This window comes from Pagrus major, chromosome 24 (genome assembly GCF_040436345.1).
Source record: "Pagrus major chromosome 24, Pma_NU_1.0".
NCBI lineage: Eukaryota > Metazoa > Chordata > Actinopteri > Spariformes > Sparidae > Pagrus > Pagrus major.
In genome coordinates, this window is record NC_133238.1 from 16,671,397 (window position 1) to 16,683,617 (window position 12,221).

General features: G+C 42.1%; 1 protein-coding gene across 1 annotated transcript in view; it reads left to right on the top strand.

Annotated features, from left to right (window-relative positions):
• ahr2 (aryl hydrocarbon receptor 2) overlaps positions 1-12,221 on the top strand; it is a 69,788-nt gene that overhangs the window by 53,244 nt on the left and 4,323 nt on the right. The window contains exons 3-10 of the mRNA XM_073495460.1: positions 5,040-5,227; positions 5,311-5,400; positions 8,157-8,283; positions 8,372-8,511; positions 8,591-8,793; positions 8,925-9,034; positions 9,150-9,291; positions 10,010-11,735. Of these exons, the coding sequence (XP_073351561.1) occupies positions 5,040-5,227; positions 5,311-5,400; positions 8,157-8,283; positions 8,372-8,511; positions 8,591-8,793; positions 8,925-9,034; positions 9,150-9,291; positions 10,010-11,735 (2,726 nt within the window). The remainder of the gene's footprint in view (positions 1-5,039; positions 5,228-5,310; positions 5,401-8,156; positions 8,284-8,371; positions 8,512-8,590; positions 8,794-8,924; positions 9,035-9,149; positions 9,292-10,009; positions 11,736-12,221) is intronic.

Here is a 12,221-nt window from a genome sequence, read left to right on the forward strand (position 1 = left end):
CTGGCTTCTTTTTCTGTGGTAGCAGATTTAGAAAATAAATGTGAGGATTTGCTGCTTTTCTTTGTCATTTATGACAGTAAATTAAGAGTTTTGGGGTTTTTGGATAAAAATAAGCAGTTTGAAGACATGGCTTTGGGCTTAAAACATATTTAAATCCACTAGACCTGGTTATTTTTGGCCAATATTTTTCAACCAACCAAGTTGATTTAATTGATTGGTGGATCAAAAGAACTAATAATTGCTTCCATTGTCGATTAATCTGTTGATTGTTTCTTGATTATATTCACATTTAACGAAAATAGAAAAATTTCACATTTAACGAGCTGGAATCAGAGAATTTTTCTTTTTAAAAATTCCTCAAACCTATTAATAGGTTATCAAAATAGTTGGTGATTAATTCAAATCAGCATTGCAGCTCTAAAATAAACATAAATCAGCAACTATTTTGACAATTAACGTATTTTTTCTGCCATTTTTCAAACAGTTACTGGTTCCAGCTTCTGATAACGTGAGAACTTCCTGCATTTCTTTTACATAAACAAAAGTAAATTAAACATCTTTGGGTTTGCTTTTAGCTGGTAAAAAAAACAAAAAACCTGCTCTACTAAAGCTGCTAAACATCTGTGGTTGAACTGGGAAGCTTCCAGTGGTTAAGAGCCGGAGACTGTGGCTGTCGCAGGAAGCTCCCAGGTGGGAATCTTTGCAAAGGGATTTGCTGAGAGGGAGTGCATGAGCTCAGCTAATCTCACTTGGATAAATAAACAGTAAAATAAAAACAGCTTGTGTGCACCTAAACGCTGCTGTAGGCCTGCAAAACAAAAGAGGATTCAGTATTTAAATTCATGAAATGTGAGAGCGTATGAAATCGATTGGCGCTGTTGTGTTTTGCCATAAATCATGTTAAACGCCGTGCAGAGCGTGCCGTGGGAGCAGTCAAACATTTGGCATGGCGGACGGCTGAAACTCCCCGAGAGGAGGGGGAGCAAAGGAGCATGGGATTAAAAATGAGAAGAAGTCTGTTTTAACATGAAGCTGTTATTTAAACTTGCATGTTGGCACATTTCATAACGTGTGAGAGGTTCAGGTCATATAAACTCTTACACTCAGTTTGATTAAACACAAGTTTTCGCTTGGACGCACAGTTTTAATCTACAGAAATCTCAGTGAGATTAGACTCCTTTTGTTCCATCCTTTTTATTGTCTTTCTCTGTTGAACCTGTTCTTATTCCTGGGAATGTATGTAAAATGATCCTAAACGTGTATCCCAGACGAGCCCAAAGTAAATTCAGGGCTGTTGTTGAACCATTTGGAGTACAGACATGGTTTTGTGGTTATTTAAAGGGTTATAAGATGATAAACTGTAAATGCCTCTGGCGTTAAGATTAGGAGTTTGAATACACTGAGTTATTTATTTGTTTTTCTCACCATTCATTTATGAAGTACTGTGTTTTGGACTAAATATGTGACTTTAAATGGATCTAGTGGACATTTGGGAATAAGAGAAGACAGTTTTTGTTGTTGAGTTTGACGCACGACTGAAACACTGGCAATTTAAAAATGTGCTACTTTGGCTCTGATGCAAGATGTAATCTGCAAAGTAACTAATAATTAGAGTTAGCAAATAAATGTAGTGGAGTAAAAAGTACATTATTTGGCTCCAAAATGTCGTGGCATGGACGTTTAAAGTTGTTGTCAATGTGTAACTATTGCTTTAACTTCTATAAAGGAAGCTCAGACTCCGGTTGGTCCATAGTTGGTTCCAGTGAAAGTAACAAACACAAAGATCGGCAAATCATCAAAAACACTCATGAAAGAGCCAAAAGGAGAGAGTACAGTCTGGTTAAATCCATAAAAGGACCAACGGATTCAGATAATTTGAGATTTGCTTTGCAGCCTGGTACAAAGACGAGAACATGCCAGGGGACAACCAAACCAGATGGGTTGGTTAAACACACTAAAGCACAGAGAAAGTCTTTAAATCTCCTCCCGGTGTATCTGCATCACATTTTAGAAGCTGAGAGTTTCATACTAAAGAACTAAATCTCGATCTGTGGCAGGAAATTCAAATGCCAGAGGTATTTAGGCAACTGAAGCAACCCAAACAGAGATGCACCACGAGCCATAAAAATATGAAGAGAACACTTAATTTGGGTTGAGAAACAGCTGGTGCAAATACCAAAATACACCAAACAGCCAAGGAGCTTGTTTGAAACGAGACGGGAGAAAAAGAACCAAGACTGATTTTGTTTGGCAGGAGCCGTAAATCAGCAGAAGAAAACAAAAAAAACTCTTTATTTATTTATGGTTCTGAGGTGCCCTCTTGTGCTGATTTACACCAGCGACTCTCACACTGCCTGTTTTGTTTAATTTGATTAATGGTGCTGCCAACCACTCATAGTCCCAAAGCAGCATTTCACTTGTTTCACACATATTGGAGGTTTGCCACCCTGCAAGCTCAGGCTCCAAGAATTCTCCTATTGATGCAATACCAGCATGTAGATTAACATAAAAAGGGAGTGAAAAAGACAGAACTCAAAAGACTATAGTGCATAAAATGTATGTAAAGTGAGAGCAGATGGAAGTTGATACAGAAATATAAAGTAAACACAGCCAAAAGTTAAAGGTTCAAGAGAGATGACACTAGCTGTCGCACAGCATCTCACACCAAAACAAGCTCGAACACACCCGAACAAGAATCAGCCGTTACATCGCTCTCCTCACAGCCTCCAGACTCCATCCACAAAAACAGTAATTTATGCTTGCAGCTCAAACTTGACAGAAACACATGAAATTATTCATGCTGTTTTTTATTAAAACCAAACAATAGCTGTCTCTAACAACTACTTCAACACCATCCACAAATATGAGGATGAAAAGCAGCAAATCCTCACATTTAAGAAGCTGGAACCAATCAATATTTCACTTTTTCTCTTGAAAGATGATCGAAAAAGATCAATCGATTATCAAAATGGTGGCCAATAATGTGTTGTCCAAATTCAGGGTCATATTATTAATAGTTTTACCAGAACAGTAGTTAAAACACAAAGATCATAGAAAACACTTTACATGCTGTTTTCCCCTGCGGCAATTAGCATGACCGATACCCGTGTATCGTTATTAGCTTGCTAGCTGTCCTGCTAGTAATAGCAGCCTAAAATATCAAGTTTTAGGCGTCCGTTTGCCTACATTAGGCCTACATAATGTTGCTTTAATTGTCCATTTTAATGCCCACGCCCTCGCTGCTTTTCTGTATTCTCTCTACCAACAATGTTTCCCTTAGCTGTTTCAAACTGTTTCCACTTTTTATGCTAAGCTAAGCTATCTTTTGCTTGTCAATATATATTCTTCGGGTTTTGGACAGTTGGCTGGTGAACTTGTGATGGATATTAAGACCAAAAATTAACTAATTAATCCTGAAAATAATCAGTAGATTAATCCGACAAGCAGCAGAAGGCCTAGACGCAATGCAGGCTGCTGGTTTAGAGAGGAAAAGCTCTGAAACCAATCGTAATGCTTCAAACTGTAGTCTGATACTCATGCAATGACAGTAACACACACACACACACACACACACACAGTGCACAGAGGCTGGCTCAGCCCCGTCCTTGTTAAAAACGTCCAGGCCAAACGAGGATAACAGGCAGAGCCACAAAATTACCCGTTGGCCTCGGCGTTTCCCTCGCGGACCGAGCACAGCGGGGTGTCGGCCATTTTGGAAGACAGGGATCATGTGAAGTGGTCGGCGAGGGCCTCAGACGCTGTCGGAGAGGCTCAGATCGATCTGGATCAGGCTGGTTTTTCTAATAGTTTTGTTCCTAAATGAGATGGCCGCCGATGGAAACACGCAGCGTCTTCTCCAACAAACCCATTATAAAAAGAATTTTGTGTATAATTTGGAGATACCGGATAATAACCCTCTGATTATAAGATCTAACTCCCTGGAAATGTTTTATGTAGAGCATATTTCAGTTCCTTACAGTGATTATATGTGACAGGCTCAAGTTTTTCTCTGGAATAGGATCTTTAAAAATGTCTGACGGCACAAAACTTCAAGGAAACTTTGTACTTGAATTTAATACGATCCATCAGATGTAATTCCTCGACTAATTACCGCCTTCATCCCCTGTGTTTTCTCTAAATGTCGGTAAAGCATGTTTCATTGTCTAAATTTGGTCAATAATCGAGTAGAAGATGAAATATATACCAAAATACAGACTGAAGCTGATTTTCTGCTGATAATTAAGCTTCTTTTCCTCGTCCATCATCGTTTTTTAAGCTGGTTTCCTCTCTAAATCCACCTGCTTCCTCTCTGAGAGGATATTTTAAGGTGCTCGGGGCAGTTATTTTTCTCTTTTGATAAGAGCAGCTCTATAGGTGCCAGAGGAGGAAGAGGAAGAGGAGGAAGAGTTGAGTGATGGTGTCGTAAGACGACAGGAAACATCAGGCAGCTCCGCCCTGATGGAACGAGATGTTGTCGTTCCTCTTTTCTGTTTTTCTCACTTCAAGATTCTCCCATTTCACAAGATGTTTTTGTAAACATAATCAGCTGTTTTTAAACCTCTGTGCAGGAATTTGAAAACTGGGTGGAGAAAAGTAAAAGTTTCTCAAGCTAGTTTCGGTTCCTGTCTGTGGTTTCTTCTTCTGTGTTTTTCTCAGAAATGTGTGAAAGGTGAAATGAACAAGAGCTCAGAAACTACAGAAACAAATTCAGGCAAAAATGTCCTGTCGTCCTATTAAAAACATCTGGGGGGGTTTTGCCAACAAATAACAGCTGGTACTGTCCCGACATCTCATCAAAAGTATCCAGTTTTGTCGCCACAAAATAAAATATCCAAACATCTGGCTGAAAATGTCCTGACATCTTGTTAAACATATCCTTTTTTTGCCACAAACACAGTTAGAAAATGTCCTGACGTCTCCTTAAAAACTTTTGTTATTGTCAGCGCCAGCTTGGCTGGAAATGTCCTGACATCTCGTCAAAAATACCTTGTTTTCTCTTCTTCTGTGCATTTAAAAAACGCCTTCTTCTTCACTTCCAGCCACCATGAAGAAAGGCTCAAACGGCTCCAGCTGGACCGGCGAGCGGAGCCTGATGTTCGGGGGAACCATCCCGAACGCGCTGTCTTCCTCCTCCACAAGCGTCACTCCCTCAGCCTCCTCCACCTCCTCCACCCAGATGACGTCCATCGACGGAGTCAGCTTCTCTGAGGGAGAACTGCTGCTTCAGGTAACAAGTTTGTTTTATTACAGATGGTGTGACGGACAACAGACGACATGGAGCTCTGATCAAAGTTTGTCTTTGGTTTTCAGGCGCTGAACGGCTTCGTGTTGGTGGTGACGGCTGAAGGATACGTCTTCTACACATCCCCGACCATCCAGGACTTCCTCGGCTTCCACCAGGTAAAACATAAGGCTTCTCAACAGCTTTTTTAGGCACAGAGAATTGAAAAAACAAAAGAAAATTAAGAAAAAATAAATAGTGCAGCTCTCAAGCAGGGTGTTTTTTCTTCAGAGCAGCATTTATCTGTCCCAGAAGCGATAAAATCAGTCCGCATGAGGAGGAACAAGCTGTTGTGAAAATGAGCTCCTTGAATTATCAGCATGTTCCCTCATTAGGCAAAACTGTTTGCACAACTCCAGTAAATATGGTGGGTCAGGTTTCACTTCTTCATTTGCTTTTACAGATAAAATCCCTCATCACTTGTTTTTCTTGAGTCTTTGTAAAATGGCCAATTCTTCAATCTGTTGTTTGAAAAAACAAATCCAGTAAATATAAATTTGGGACGAAATTCTTCTTCTTATAATCATTTTGATCAATTTTATTTGATTAGTTTGTTTGTAGAGGTGTTACTTCTCCTTCTGTGTTTTTCTCAGAAATGTGTGAAAGGTGACCTGAAAAATATAAATGAAAAATATGAATTTGGGCAAAATTTGTGACCGGATCGTCCCAAATTTTTCTTCCACCAAAACGCTTACTTCTTCCTATTTTGACCATTTTTTAATTCTGTGGTTTTATCAGAAATATGTGAAAGGTGACCTGAACAACAACACAAAACAACTAAACAAATCAACTAAATATACATTTTGAAAAAAATTGTGACCGGATCGTCCCAAATTGTTCATCCATACATTTACAGGAAATTTGACCACCTAGTTCTCATTATTTTGACCAATTCTTATTGGTTTCTTTTAGTTATGCTCTGAAAAACAACTAATTTTGAAATGCAGGAGCTGCGTTAACTTGCCAAATTAAATAAATAAACCCAAATATGAACAAGTAACCCTAAATGAACAAGAGAAAAAGAAAGACATACCAGATACATACACTATGTCCTGAAGATAACTGATAACGAGCTTTGCTGGATGGTAGAAAATCAAATAAAGTCTTGTGCCTCATTTTAACTGATGTTTTCCTTCAATTGTGTCGGGGAGGATTTCTGGACATATGATGCCAATTTTGGGTAGAGATGAAGAGGAAGCTCTCCCTCCTTTACTCTCCGTCCTCTCCTGAAGCTCTGACAGGTTTTTTATCCAAACTTTAAAAACAACAACACTTGAATCAAATCAGAACGGATATTTTGAGCATCGTTTTACACGTCTCAGTGGTTCAGTAATTCATCCAGACGACGCTCTAAATGACGGACACACTGACGGGTCAGAGGGTGAAACACATGTGAGTCATGTGTCTGACTGCATGTGTGTGTTTTAATGTGTGTGTTTGTGTGTACGATGAGAACTGAACGGCTTTGTTGGCTGTGAACTCTTGACTTGTAAACACATCCGTTTGAACCAGGGTTAAAGATGTCTGCAGTCGGGGAGAAAGGGAAAAAAAAAAACGTAGCCTGGGGAGAGTGCACGTGGTAAACAGCTCTCTCTCACACACACACACACACAAATACACACCACAGCTTTTCCACAACACAATCTGGGGTCAGGATGCCAATCAGGGCAGGAAGCGTTTTGTTGTGGAGGCCACAGCGGCTGCTGAAGCCCAAAATTCAGCAGCTGCTTCGACTATTTTATTTATAAAAGCAGCTCTAATCACAGGTACAGAGGAGATAAAACTGGTTTAAGAGAAGAAAACTCAGGAAAGAGATGTTACTGCTCAACTAAATTTCTCCTCGCCAACCTCTCGTGCTCACAAATCCTGACTTCAGGGTTGCTTTGAACTCAACAAAGCCTGCTGAAGCCATTTTTCATCGGCGTTGACAAAGGAGGGTTTGTTTGTCGACGGTTGAGTAAGAGGTGCGGCTCTTTCAGCACCTCGCTCCTTCAGCACAACGGCGTCTCTGTGTTTCCAGCGCCGTTCATCCACTTGTTCTCACCGTGTGTGAGCGCGAGTGTGTTTATGCTTGCATCATCGGTCCTGAACGCAGCTCGCCAGAACAAACAGTGGAGGAGCCGCAGCTCGCCAACAAGACGCTCGAACGAGGGCTGAGCTGGTGGAGAGCCAGAGGTCCAACCAACACACAAAATCTGTTATTTAATATTTGCTGAGTTTAAAGCACACACAACTTAAAACTAGTGCTGAAAGACCAGGATGTAGATGCAAAGATAACATTGTTGCTGATTTTACAAAGTTTGCTATGATATGATTCAATTCAGGGTCCTGAGATGATAAATAAGGCCAGAATTTAAGTTTTAAACATTCAAATAAATTAACTAACATCGTCATCAGACGTCAGATGACAACAGATGTCTGCTGCAGTTAGCATGCTAATCAGCTAGCCCTGGCCTGTCCTGTGTCCTGATACCACTTTACAAATTTGGGCAAAAATTGTGACCGGATCGTCCCAAAGTTTTCTTCCATCATGCAATTCCAAAAGGTTTTCTTGTGACGGTTTTAATTCTTCTTCTGCGTTTCTCTTAAAAATATGTAAAAGGTGACATGAAAAACAACAACACAAATCAACTAAATATAAATTTGCTAACTTTGTCTCAAAAGCCACAAAAATAAGATGAAATCGACTACATAATAAATATTTCGTCAGTGTTTCAAGAAATTTGTTGTCGAGAACGATGGTCCAAAGAGTGGATGATGACGATGAAAGCTTTATTTTGTTTAGTTTATACTCTTTGTATCCTTTTAATTTACAGTAATTTGCAGTTTCATTGAAATAAGACAGAGACATGATGGTTTATTTGTCTGTTTTCAGTCGGACGTCGTCCATCAGAGTGTGTTCGAGTTGATCCACACAGACGACCGAGCTCTGTTCAGACGGCAGCTCCACTTCGCTCTCAACCCCAATGGAAGCCAGCAAGATGGCGTCGCAATGAGTCCCAGTAAGTCCAGTTGAAACTGAAACCCGTGGATAAAAACCTGAAGTAGCATCTTAAAGAAGTAAGTAAGTGATTGATACTTCTCCTGCAGGTGAGCAGAACTCAGCGGAGATCAGCAGCAACGTGATGACCTACGACCCGAAGGCCATCCCTCCGGAGAACTCGGCCTTCCTGGAGAGAAACTTCTGCTGTCGCTTCCGCTGCCTGCTCGACAACTCGTCCGGCTTCCTGGTAAAACACACAGATCATCTGTGTTTGAAACCATGATGTTTTAAAGGCGATGTCTAATCCGTCCTGTGTTCGTCTGCAGGCCCTGAATTTCCGTGGCCGCCTGAAGCTGGTCCATGGTCAGAACCGGGTGTCCGAGGACGGGACGTTGATCCCACCACAGCTCGCTCTGTTCGCCATTGCCACGCCGATGCAGCCGCCGTCCATCCTGGAGATCCGCAACAAGACGCTGTTGTTCCAGACCAAACACAAGCTGGACTTCACTCCCATGGGCATCGATACCAGGTAGATGATTGTCTTTTACAGATTTAGATGTTTCTTTATGTTTTCTATCTTCTCATAATTAAATGAAACAAACAGATCATCTTCAGCTTGACACTGAACCTGTTTTTACTTGATCTTTTCCTGCTCCACAGAGGGAAGGTGGTTCTGGGTTACAATGAAATCGAGCTCTGCATGAAAGGTTCAGGCTACAACTTCATCCACGCTGCAGACATGATGTACTGCGCCGAAAACCACCTCAGAAGTAAGTGGAATAGTATTTATTTATTTTAAGTCCAAATATTTGCTCGTTACAGCTCATCAAATGTGAGAATTTGAATATGTTCTGATGAATATATGTGACTCTTTCTCCTCTCCAGTGATGAAAACAGGAGAAACTGGTTTCACCATCTTCAGGCTGCTCAGTAAAACCAGGACCTGGATCTGGGTCCAGGCCAACGCCAGGCTGGTCTTCAAAGGAGGGAAACCGGACTTCATCGTGGCCCGGCAGAAAGCTCTCACGTAGGTTAACAACCGGATTAATGAATACTGCAACTGTTACTACTACTTCAACTACACAGGGCTAGATCACCACCTTCTGGTAGTTTCATTTATCAAAAAGTGTGACAAGTTTGCAGTGTTTCAGGGACAAGCTCTTACTGCTTATTAATACATAAATAGTACTATTTATTTTTCTACATTTGCTACCAACTTTTATATCAATATATGCCATCAAGTGCGCCAAAGTTAATGCTAAAAATAAATATACACATTAAAATGATATACTGCGAATATAAAATGTATCATACATTTATAATTATGTGTTAATTTATTCATTTTTACATTTATTTATTTATGTATTTATTGACGAAAATGTATTTTATGTTTGTAAGTGATGATTATTTTCATTTAGAAAATCTTTTAAATGCGAATCACATTTTCCCAGAGTTTCAGCTTGAGGATATAAAAGCAGCAAATCATCACAATTTTTAAAACTTTTTGTTTTAATTTATTGTTTTACTTTTTATTAATTAGCATTCCCTGGCCTAGGACCTCCCACCTAAAAGAACAAAAAATTTGATGTAAAAATAAATGAAATAAAATAGTAAAAAATCTTTTTTACATTTGAAGCAGAACTGGATCTATTATAGAGGAACAGGAGATTTTCTGTGGCTCTCCATTATAATTTTCTGTCGATCAGCTAATTGTAACGACTCACTCTTGTTTGTTTTCGTCACAGAAATGAAGAAGGTGCAGAACAGCTGCACCTCCGTCGGCAGCAGCTGCCGTTCAACTTTGCCACCGGAGAGGCGCTGCTGTACGACGTTGTTCCCACCATCGACCCCAACCCCCAGTCATGCTCCGCCCCCAAGCAGAGGAAGCTGGACAACTACTCCGTCAGCCCCAACTCCATCCTGGGCTGCATGCTGAACCAGGACCAGTCCATCTACTGTGAACACAACCCTGCCAACAACCTCAACTCGCTCAATGATGTCGTCTTCCAGGAAACCCACGCCACCGTCAACGTCCCCGGAGATGTCTGGCTGGAGACCACACCCAAACCTGCAGGAAGCCTGGTGAAGTCCGAGGCCACGGTTCAGGACATGATGGATACCCTGCAGCAGATCCTCGGGGACAATGACCTCAGCGATGCCCTGGACGTGGCGCCGGACGAGCTGAAGAGCTGGGAGAGCACCCTGCTGAAGATGAGCACCACCAGCTGCGAGCTGAATGAAGACCTGAACGATATTCTCAACAATGACATCCTGGCGTACGTAGAGGAGCAGCTCCAGAGGGAGGGCGGGCTCAAGTTGCCGGATCAGCTGGATGATATCCCGTCATGCCTTTCCACGTTGGACCTGCAGAACCAGGATCTTGACCAGGGTGAAGAGCAGGACTTTGGCTGGCCTCTGGAGCCACAAATACCAAACGGGCAGATGACCACCACGCAACCAAATCCACTTCTGGGGATGATGAAACTGACCCACATGGATCTTCCTCAGATGGGTTCTTCTGGTCTCAACGGTCCAACCCTTCAGCAGATCGCCTCCCAGCAATCTCCTGATGGTCTTGGACAGGGCTCCACTAGCGCTCCAGTTTCCTTCAACCCCTCCTTGGTGGACTCTAGCGCTCAGAACCAACTGCGAACCTTACAGGTCAATGCCAAGGAGAACAACCTCGGAGCGTTCTCGCTCAGGCAAACCAATCAGAACCACCCAAACCAAATGGCTCAGAACCAGCTCCAGATGAGGACCACCAACCTTCAGATTGGCCTCCAGGACCAAACCGGCAATCCTGTCTTCAACTTTCAGAGCAACCAGTGGAACTCCTTGGTCCCAAACCAAGCCTTTGTAGAAACATACACCCAAAATATTTCAAACAAACCGGCTTTCACTGCAGATCCTCCCTCCACCAACTGCCTGCAGGGACACTTTTCACTCCAGACACAAAACAGCGAGAATCAGAGCCTGTCATGGCTGCTGGACCAGCAGCAGCAGCAGCAGCAGCAGCAGCAGCAGCAGCCGCTGATCTCCAGTGGACACCAACAAATGGGTGCCTGCCTCAACCAAATTTCAGGGTTCCAGAGGAATCCCGTTCCTGGCGTCGTCACTGCCCAGAACGCCATCAACGGCAGGCCGATGTTCAGGACTCCAGAGACTTCGAACGTACAGTTTCCTGTTCAGCGGAGCATGGCGCCTTCGAGCAGTTGTATGTTCAGAAACGCCCCCCCTTCTGTGCCTGTAAACGGTGTGCACCCCATTCAGAGACTAAACCCCGCCAACAACCAGATTCCCTCCAAGCCTTCCTGTGTGTATCAGAGTCTTCCTGGAGGTGGATCTGTGCTGGGGAGGACGGCTATCCCGATTCCTGATGAGGCGCCGCTGTCCTGCCAAATGAACGCTGGTCTCGACCCGGACAGCCTGTTGGTACAACAGCAGTTCTTAAACTTCAGTGAACAGACACAGGTAAACACTGCATTAGAGAACTTAGAGATTTTAGATATTGATCAATCTTACAGGCGTCCAAAATCCACTTTGTAGACGAATCGTAGAGATCCTGGTATAGTTGAGTCACAGATGAGAATAGTTTCTCACTGGATTGGTCACCTTTCTGTTATTTTTGCGGTTGCCTTTTTGTTACCTTTTTTGTCACCTTCCTATCGTGTTTTCGTCGTTTTTTTGTGCCTTTTTGTCACCTATTCTGCACTTTTTGGTCACCTTTTGGGAAAGTACAATGAATCCTGCCGATGTCTTTGACCTGCTTCGACTGTAACAACGTACCTCACATCATGATTGTTGTTTTAAACTTCCTTGAGTTTAGGTTACCATCTTTACACCTGGCCGGCGACTACATATTCATCCTATTTAAACCTGTGTTACACCAGTGTTTGTGCACAGTAGCAGATAAATATTAATAATAAAATACATTTTGTAGAATTAGATTTCAGTGGT